This window comes from Trachymyrmex cornetzi, unplaced genomic scaffold (genome assembly GCF_001594075.2).
Source record: "Trachymyrmex cornetzi isolate Tcor2-1 unplaced genomic scaffold, Tcor1.1 scaffold45, whole genome shotgun sequence".
In the NCBI taxonomy this organism is placed as follows: domain Eukaryota; kingdom Metazoa; phylum Arthropoda; class Insecta; order Hymenoptera; family Formicidae; genus Trachymyrmex; species Trachymyrmex cornetzi.
In genome coordinates, this window is record NW_017299289.1 from 841,535 (window position 1) to 852,301 (window position 10,767).

Below are 10,767 nucleotides of genomic sequence, written 5' to 3' on the forward strand. Positions count from 1 at the left end.
CAGAAGGGTGTAGTGTACCACGAGCTGTTGAAATCTGGTCAAACAATCACAGGGGATCTCTACCGAAAACAAATTATCCGTTTGAGCCGAGCATTGCACGAAAAACGACTAGAATATGAAACGAGACAGCATAAAGTCATTTTGCTTCATGACAACGTTCGGCCTCACGTCACAAAACTTGTCAAGGAAACGTTAGAAGCACTTCGCTGGGAAGTGCTACCCCATGCGGCTTATTCACCAGACTGTGCTCCTTCCGACTATCACTTGTTTCGATCGATGGCACACGCACTTGCAGAGGAACACTTCAATTCTTATGAAGACGTCGAAAAATGGGTCTCTAAGTGGATAGCCTCCAAAGATGAGTCATTCTTTCGCCGCGGAATTCGGTTACTGCCTGAAAGATGGGAAAAAGTCATCGCTAACGAGGACAATATTTTAATTGAGGTACTTTTTCATTTTGTTTTTTAATTAAAACCATACTTTTTGCAAAAAAACGGACGGAACTTTCCGATTGACATTTTCGTTTGTTGGAGTAGCACTAATAACCAATGTAGACATATATGAAAGTATATATAACTGGTTTATACTGCAGCACTGCCTGCTTGAATTGCAGTGGAATGGACTGTGCAACTGCCCTCCAATTGATGATCTGACAGAAAACACCACAGAGGTAATAGAAAATACATCAGAAACATCCGATATAGAATAACATCCAGGAAAGCAGGCAGAAATAGCGGCAGAACCCATCGGAAGCTGAAGATGTCTTGTGTATATTAAGTATATTTATTAAATTTATATAAAGTTTTTATTTTTATTTGATTTATTAAAAATGATATCATCAACTACAGAAATTGAGAGTACAGATTTTTAATTTGTCGCGTGAGACTTGCTGCCTCTTTCCGGATTCTACGGCTGTTTCCTTTTTTAGGTTTCTTGATAAGTTGAACAGCTCCTATTTTTTTCAACAAATGCAAAGGATTGATAGAAAGATAGAATGGCAGAAATTTAAAAATATTAGGAAATTAAGATCGAACTTACGGCCAATCTCATATTCTGCTAGGATGTCGCGTGATAATTCTCCTGAGATTATGGCTAACACTCCGGAAGATGTGAATGATACAACTTCTAATCAATCTACACAAATGGTTCACATTTCTGCGGATGAGTTTGGTGAAGTTTCTCCACTTGACTCGATTAATGACAAATGGCTTGTCAATCTGAGTGACGTCGAATTACCGAAGGAAGTACAATATTTATTGCAGTTGGGAGAAGGCTTTGGCCTACCAATAGACAAAGGGAATATAGATAGGACTTTAGTAGAATTTATAAAACATATTGAGAATAATATATATGGTCGACCTAACAATGTTGTGAATTTTTTTAGGAATAAGTCCATTCCATTTCTTGACAAAATTAAAAATGAGTTTCCTAAATTTAGTTCGACTGATAAACTACTTTCAGATTGGTTTAGAATTTCTAAAGAATTTGTGAACAGTCATCCTGAAATTTTGATTAGCATAGCTGATAAGGGGAACGTTACTGTTGTTCTTGATAGGAGTGAGTATGTTGCTAAAATGGAAATGATGTTGTCAGACATTGACACTTACTCCAAAATTGATAAAGATCCTACAAAAAAATTGATTGGGGACATTAGGAATTTGCTTGTCAGATGGAAAAATAGACAGTACATTGATGATACTGCTTATCGGAGATTGTTGGCGACCGATGGGAGTATACCTAGGGCATACGGTTTAACCAAAATCCATAAACCAGGTCACCCTTTGAGGATAATAGTTTCTTCGATTAATAGTCCTTTATATAATTTATCTTACTACTTGCATAAAATTATTAATGACAATATACCTGAGACACCAAGTTCTATAAAGAATAGTTTCGACCTTATTAATAAAGTCAAAAATGTCAACATTGATGAGGGTTACAGTTTGGTTTCTTTCGATGTCGTTTCTTTATTTACAAACGTTCCTATAGAGTTGGCTACTGATAGTGTCGTGGGTAGATGGGAATTTATATCGGGAAAGACAAAAATACCTTTAGATGAATTTCTAATAGCCTTCCGCCTGGTTCTTAATTCAACCTATTTTGTATTTAACAAAGTGATTTACAAGCAAATATTTGGAACTCCTATGGGGTCCCCTTTGTCACCGGTGGTTGCCAATATGGTTATGCAGGACCTTGAGAAAAAAGCGATTGATAGGTTACCTTGCAGATTATTGTTTTATTACAGGTATGTGGACGATATCATTATGGCTGCTCCTTCTGTGATGATAGTTGATATCTTGGAGATTTTTAACTCGTTACACGCACGTTTACAGTTCACGGTTGAGTTTGATAGGGAAGGTAGGATTAGTTTCTTGGATACCTTACTTATTGTGGAGGAGGGGAGATTGGTTTTTGATGGATATCGGAAAGCCACGTTTTCAGGCAGGTTTTTAAATTTTAATTCACATCATCCTATTTGTCACAAGAGAGGCGTTGTTTATGGAATTGTTGACAGAATCATCCGGTTATGTCATCCTCGTTTTCATAAAGTAAATTTAATTAATGCTATCCAAATTTTTTTGAATAATGGTTATCCAATTCAATTCATTTTTTCAGCGATTAATAATAGAATTAAGTTTCATATTAATAATAAAAATTTAACCAATATTAACAAAGTTAAAGATAAGTTTTTTACAATTCCATATGTTAAGTCGATATCTGAGAATTTTTTACCACTCACTAATGTTTTTAATTGTAAATTAGCTTATACAATTCCTAACACTCTTAAAGGGCTAATAAAGAGAGGCAAAGATAAATTAGAACCATTAAAAAATCAGAACGTTGTGTATAAGATCTCTTGTGATGGGTGTGATGTTAGTTATGTTGGACAAACGAAGAGGCGTTTGCAAACGAGGGTACAGGAACACATCTCCGATATTAATAAGACGTCTAAATCTCCGTCGGTTATTTCTAATCATCGATTAGTAGAAAATCATGATTTTAGATGGGATGACGTGAAGGTTTTGGACATCGAACCATCGTATAACAAAAGATTGATTTCGGAGATGGTGCATATAAAGAGACAACGACATGGAATTAAAAAACGATTTTAAACAAATTTGCAACTTTCGTGCTCGAAAGTCCTAAGGCAGTAATTATTTTTAATTTTTCATGATTTTTGTACTTATTATATATTTTGATCGGCTATTTTGAATCCGCCATTTTGAAACTGTCAACTATAAAATCAAGTTCGAAATTATCACACTCAGAAAACCTCAAAAAATCAATTTATTTTGCGACTTTTACAATATTTTACATTTTACATCGGCCACTTTAAGTCCGCCATTTTGAATTTCTAAAATCTAACATCAAATTCGTATTCAGCACCCTCAAAAACCCCTAAGAAACCATTTTCATAATTTTTCATCGATTTATTTTCGAGATATTTAATTTAACAACTAATTTTACAATTAATTGTGGTTATTAAACAAATGTACAATTAGCACACTTTTTTAAGAGGACACATTTTTAATTAACACTATTTGGAAGCGAATGCAAAAAGTTTCATCCAAAAATATGGATCGCGGAATTATTCCAAGTAAAGGCCTTATTTTGTCTAATTTGACTCCCCTATTACGCGAATTGGCGAATTGCGTCAGACAGAGGTTATCGGATCTCAAAAACGGTTGTCTCGATCGAGTTTTTAAAAGAAGTGGGGAACGGTGAACCCATGGTGTAATAAGCAAGGTGAATCATTCCGATGGATGCGCAGTGGGTTAAAAGTAGTGGGGAGCATCAGCCAATCAAATTGTGACTATTTTGCAGGAATTGAATATGGCCGCTTACAGAGCGCTGAGTGTCTGAAGTTGTCAAAACAAATAAAACGTTTATCGATTTTGGCTTTTCATTAAATTATTAAAATTATATTTAGACAATTTTGTATGTAATATGCCAGTGTGTTGCATACGAAATTGTAAAACGCGGACAGGCCGTGCTAAAGGAAGTAGTAAGGTTTACTATTTTCCTAAAGAGCCTAACCTAAGAAAGAAGTGGCTTGAGGCCTGCAAACGCAAAGAAGAAGAATTAAAACAAACATACAGTGAGTTTATAATTCATATTTTGTTTGTCAATAACTGTTGCAATGATGTAGTAATTAATAATGCAAATTTATAAACTAAATTATAAAACCTATAGATATAGAGATATAGAGATATAGATTATATTAAACTTTAAGAAACGTTATTTTCAGATGTAGTATGTGAGCGACATTTTCTAGTGGACTGCATAGAAGAAAAGTGGACAGAACAACGTTTGAAAAATCAATCACGAGTGATTCGACGATTGAAGAAAGATGCAGTACCGACTGAATATCTGAATATCGAAACAGAAAGGAAACAAAGAATTAGTAGAGGGTAAGTAACGAATTTATGTTGAAACAATTCTGAGTTGTGTTATGTAACAGAACATCAAAGACTACAAATAAACCTCGTAATTCATATTAGTAAGATTTATTTTACGTAATAATGTTATTTATCAATATTTCAGTAACAGTACGATGCCGGTACAAAGTCAAGTGCCAGAAGAGCTAATGGAAAGTAGACTCGACGTGCCATTGGAATGTGCCGAAACAATACAATCGTATGTATTTATAATTTGTTACTGAATAATTGCGCTCATATATCTGCGTATGACTCTCATTAGTCCTGTTTATGGTTAATTGTTGTGTTTTAATATTGAGAGTTCTATATTCAATTTAAATTTAGTTTGATTATTTTTTCACACTTGGTTTTAAATGCCCCACGTTCATGTACTATGTTATATTAATTTTTATATTTAATGTATGTTTTGCAGAAGTCAAATGGATATTCAATTTAATGATGAAACGGAAAGGATTCTGAAAACTTTGCAAGAAGACAATGAAAGACTCAGTCTTGTTAATGCGCAGCTCGTCGAAGTTAATCAGCATCTAAAAAAGGAGTTAATTGAAAAAGACAACAAGTTCCTCCAACTTGAAAAGAACACGGAAAATAAAGCTGAAAAAATGGCATATGATACGTTGAGTACAGTTTTTACGCCAGGACAGATCAGAAAGCTTACGTCTTCAAAGAAGAAACGTATTAATTGGTCGGCTGAAGATATTTCCTCTGCGATTGCCCTTCACTCAGTTAGTGCTAAAGCGTATAATTACTTGCGGACAATAAAAAACTTTCCTTTGCCTTGCGTGCAAACTTTAAAAAATTGGAGTGCAAATTTCAATGTCCAACCGGGTGTATTGAAAGATGTTTTGAACATAATGCACGATAAGGGACAAGATTTAAATATCATAGAGAAGCTGACTGTATTATCTTTCGATGAAGTGTACATTTCCAATAAAATCGACTTAGAGCGTCGTCAACAAAAAATATATGGGTCGCACAAAACCTGCCAATTCATAATGGCGCGAAGTCTTTTTGGTAAATGGAAACAACCAATATTTTATGATTTTGATACAGCCATGACAAAAGACATTTTATTGGAAACGATCGCACGTCTTTATGAAAAGGATTATATCGTTGTTGCAGTCACAAGTGATTTGGGACCTACAAATTCACGCTTGTGGAAATCGATGAATATAGGTGTAGATCTTTTAAATAATGAAATTCATACTGTGAGGACAGAACCAATCGAAGAGAAAAGATGTTTCTTCGTACACCCGTGGGGAGAGCCAAGATGATAAGAAAGTCGATTTTTTAATTAAAAATCACTATCATTTCCTTTTAAAAGTCATTACACTTTCTTACTCCTCTCTTTAATTTTCAAACATATCGATTGTTCGCGCCGCAAAATAGTACAGCTCTGATTGGTCAAGATTACGGACCTCCGCCATTATGCGCAATGGTTCACCTTGCTTATTACACCATGGGTGAACCAATCAAATATGCTCGGTGATGTAAAATCCAGGGTCAGCGCATGATGGACATCATATGATATGGCATCATATGAAATATCTTGATATATGACATCATATATCAGGGTATTTCGACAGAAATATCCTGATTTAGGTTGCAAAACCAAAATGATGGCTCCCGCTGATGACTAGCTGTCATATATCTCTCGAGGAAATCGCATTCGTCCTTCTACGAACTTCTTAAAAGTTGCAGAAGTGACGAATTGCATTTCATGGCAATGATTTCAGTGTCGAAAATAAAATTTTTGATAAGTTAACCGAAATAGTGTGCAAGAAGATAAAGTATACATTTTCGAGAGAGGTTCTTGCAAGTTTAATACTAACGAGAACGTACATCAGATTGAAACAAAAAAATAAAATGATAACAATGACTAATAGTCAAAAAAATAAGAAAAAAGAAATGAAAACATATTTGTAACATTATTCTTTGATACCTGTATACTTGTTACTTATTTACTTTAGACGTGTATTTTATTCATTTATTTCAATTGTATTTGTTTATTTTCTTTGTATTACATTATTTCTTGTTATTTACTATTTTAAAATTGCAATTTTTGACGTTATATTAATAAATATGAATAATTTTTAATATAAATACGGTATTTTTATTTCCGAATAACTTATTACATTAAAAATTACATTAAAAATTAGCGCGTTTCCTCATCGGGCAAATTTGATTGGTTAAAATTTTAAGCAGCCGCCATTATGCGCATTGTTTCACCCATAGACATATAAGATAGACCCAGCATCTATAGTACATGTTGGGGTTTGGCAGAACTGGGGCTACGTTCAGCAGTTTCGCTTCCCGCGCTTTGTGTGCCAACTCGATCGAGAGACTTTCCACCTAACAAAAGAGCAGGGTGCAAAAGTCTCCCGATCGGAAACACCCGACATGTTTCTGAACGGGCCACCTAAGTAATGCTGAGATACTCTCAATTGGTTTCTGAACGGCATTCGGAAGCTTGGGCGCTCCCGAGTGTAGTATCTGAACGCAGCCCTAGAAGAGGCCACGAGTGAGATCTTATGTTATGAGACGAAACATTACGAATTATGTGCAACGGTGGTACGAACCGTTGAACATAAAACTGGTTCTACATTGGACGCAAACAGCAAATCGCATGGACGCAAGCAGTGCTAATTGCGGTTGCAAATTGCGTGTCGCAAGCAGCAATTGCAGAGTTTGGCTAAAACCAAACCTTGCGTCTCTACGATTTTGCGACAGCCAATAGTATCGAGCTCCCCTCTACTTGCTCGCGCGTTTTCGTGTATCGTATAATTATTGATAGATTAAGATTAGGAAAACCACAAAGGGATTTTACAAGATTAAGGTTAGAAAATTTTATTTTCATAACAATGAGTGATTTAAAAAATGAATACTTTCTGGACGAGAGCGTTAATGAAGATAATGTAGATATAGAGTTAATAAGGCTTGTAAAAGTTAATCTAGGGCTCTGGGACAAGAGTTCTAAGAAGTACAGTAATATTTTAGAAAGAGACATGGCCTGGGAGTCTGTAGTATCACTTTTGCCAATTGAAATGACAGGTAAAAATGAAAACTTACTTACTTAGGCCGTGTTCCAAAATTGACTGCCAGTACTGAAAATTTAAAGTGCACGTAACGTAAATTATAGCATTTTCAGTGCTGGTAGTAAGTTTGGAACACAGACTTAATATATAAATGTTCTAACTTTAAGTTGTTAATTTTGACGCTGAAATAAACTTTTAATTGTTTAGGGACTGATGCAGCAAAAAGGTTTCGCACATTGCAAACTACATTTGGTCGCTACTATAAAAAAGTAAGGGAATCTCAACCTAGATCTGATGCTGGGTCAAACTGGCCCATTTATCAGCCAGATTGGCCGCTTTATGAGGAGCTGCTCTTTCTGATTGACGTCATAAAACCACGTCTCAGTAAATATACTCAAGTTACATTAATTTAGAAATTATTTTTAATAATTGAATCATTATAATTCTTGTCATTTTCAGTACAAAGTCAAATACATTTGCTAAGTCAGTATTGAAGTCAAGAACAGATCAGAGCAACGACCGTAATATAGCTGTCCTTGGATTTAACAAACGTTCGTCACAACAATCACAATTCAGCTCGAGTTCTCCTCGAGGTCTCTTCGACATACCAATAGTCTAAAGTCACAAGTGTATTCCAGTTCAAGTTCTGCTTGTACCAACAGGTCAAAGTCAGAAATGCACTCCTGCTTAAGTTCTGAACATACTAACAGTCCAATGTCAGAAAAACATTCCTACTCAAGTTCCGTATATGCTAATAGTGTAATATCACAAGGACATTCCAGTCCCACCTATAGGGTTCAGTTGCAATAGAACAATACACCCAGTGACGTAAATGAGATTTGTGATTCTGAAGAACGCAATTTGCAAAAATTAGACAAAGTCCCACATTGCAACATTATAGGTATTGAATAGCTGTATACATTCATATACAAAGTTATTTGTTAACATTAACGTTTATGGAATATTGTATTTCAGAGAGCGACATTGGATCGAAAGCTAATTGTTCTAGAGCCACTTACAAACGTTTAACAAAGAAGCAAATCCCTCGGACATCATCTCCAGATAGGTTCTTTAACAAAAAGAAAGTTAAAAATGATGCCGACATGAATAATTTGGATAAACTGGCGGGAACATTAGTTACAATGAGTCAGCAAATGATTACTCAACCACCTATTCAAAGTGCTCAGCGTCAAGAAGAGAAAGAAGTAGCCAATATAGACTTGGAGGTGGAAAGCTTCATGCGGATTATTAAAGCATTACTACAGCGAATCTGTATGCAACAGAGAATATAGTGCCTTATTGATGTTACGTCCAGACTCCACTGTTCTTTTCTTCGATTAGAATTTTTCGTCATCACCATAAGGATCATTAACAAGTAACACCGGTAGACCAACTGTATCTGCCATAGGAAGTTTCGATAGCTGCGAGCCGATTAACACTCGCCCCTTTTTTTTAGGAAGTAATCCACTCGGGCAGAGTCGTTAAGGATTATAACCGAAACAGTGGTTGTCCTTAATAAATAACAAGTGTGGCTCTATGGCTATCGAACATCTGGCAAATGGTCGATGACGAAGAATCATTTAAGACATATATCTCAGTATCCCTTTTCATAACCGATACCCTTAATCCTAATCCTAGATAAGCCTAATGCCACACACTAGACTTGCACACGGCACTCCTAACTAGCGAATATAAAAGGAGGGCCTTCACAAACAGAGCATAGTTTTTCTTAAACTACTTACCTAGAGCGAACCTCTGCCGGTCCGTTAATCAAATTCAGTTAAAGTCAGTTGAAAGTTATCGTCGGTCCGCGACCGGATCGCCGCAATCAAATCGGCGCAATCAGCGATCTTAGTCGCGAAAAAGTTTCGAGTGGAGGTCTCCAGACATCCAACTGAGGCCACTTCGGGATCCAATCCTGCACACGACCTCTACCTAGATCGGACCACCGGCAATCATTGCGAAGTCCGGAAGCTGCTAAACAGCAGTAAGTTACTCTTTTTAATTATTTACCTCGCGAATCTAACCAGATCACTCTATAGAAACATTAAGGGGATGCTAAACCGATTACCCAACTCAATCAAGGTTGATAGTACAAACTTTTTTAATTCTAATTTCGATAATAGTGGCGACATCTTTGATTTAGTTTTTACATTATATTATATAATATATATCATTCTGTCTTACTCAAACGCATACATCTGTTCTTATCTAACATATGCCAGCACCATCTATCGCAAGATCGCGCAACTACTGCTACACGGAATTTCGGCTCTGTTGACAGTCCAAGTCTTCGCAAAACATCTGTATACACGTATTTTCTATTCGGTGGAAATATTTCTTTTCTAGACTTTCAATCTTAGTTCTACAAACTCGGTATCGTTCGTTTCAATAATGTGACCTCAGCTGCACGCTTATTTTCAAGATATGGACTCTAAAACTCTTATATCAAGCAAATATAAATCTGAGGTGACAGTTGTACGAGCCAAAAGTAAGGGAATTTTTAACGAATCTGAAACTTTTTCGATTTTCTCATGAAATCCAGTGCAGCTGAGATCCTGTTTATGCGTACTTTAATTTAAGCAATAATACTTTTGCAATCCGTACAGAGATCCAATACAGAGATTTTTCATCGAATGGAAATGTGGGTAAAACAGGAGGCTTTAGCATCGCCTTAACCCCTCTCAGTCTCTACACTCTCAATGTTGATTCCATAATTCACCTGTCATCCTTATCCTTCCACGTTCATCGATTTCTTCGATGAACTCTATATTCCTTATTTGGAAGTCCGCTTAATACGTGAGCTTCACTCTTTTTTTATCTCCCTTCCCCTTGTTATGCAGAGCCTGACAATAAAGCATGTCACTTAATTATTGTAGTGAGTGATCGACAACGCGCACGCCTTTCCCGTGCAGCTAAGCGATTAAGGGCCCAACGGTTGAGAGAGGCCCGTCGACTTTTAGAGGAAGCCTACCAAGAATTCCGTAATGATAATAATTTAGATAACAATCATGTTAATTTAGATAACAATCATGTTAATAATAATTTAGATAACAATCATGTTAATAATAATTTAGATAACAATCAGGTTAATAATAATTTAGATAACAATCATGTTAACAATAATTTAGATAACAATAATTTAATAGATAATCATCCAGTCGAGAGTCCTCCTCCTTCACCTGCTATTTCAGATGCCTTAACCGAATGTATCTTTCCCGACACCCCGCCTTACACTCCCGATTCCTCAATTCACTCAGTCCCTCCATCTCCTCGTCCTGTCTCTCCCGCTG

The 10,767-nt window shown here is 35.9% G+C and overlaps 2 protein-coding genes across 2 annotated transcripts; both read left to right on the forward strand.

Annotated features, from left to right (window-relative positions):
* The first annotated feature begins 1,061 nt into the window (after positions 1-1,061).
* On the forward strand, positions 1,062-3,113 carry LOC108764709 (uncharacterized). The gene is made up of 2 exons (XM_018513052.1): positions 1,062-2,245; positions 2,879-3,113. The coding sequence occupies exons 1-2, from the start codon at positions 1,062-1,064 to the stop codon at positions 3,111-3,113; spliced, it is 1,419 nt and encodes a 472-aa protein (XP_018368554.1).
* A 4,187-nt stretch (positions 3,114-7,300) lies between these two features.
* LOC108764710 (uncharacterized) lies at positions 7,301-7,968 on the forward strand. Its single transcript, XM_018513053.1, has 3 exons — positions 7,301-7,490; positions 7,682-7,858; positions 7,934-7,968. The coding sequence occupies exons 1-3, from the start codon at positions 7,301-7,303 to the stop codon at positions 7,966-7,968; spliced, it is 402 nt and encodes a 133-aa protein (XP_018368555.1).
* Positions 7,969-10,767: the final 2,799 nt, after the last annotated feature.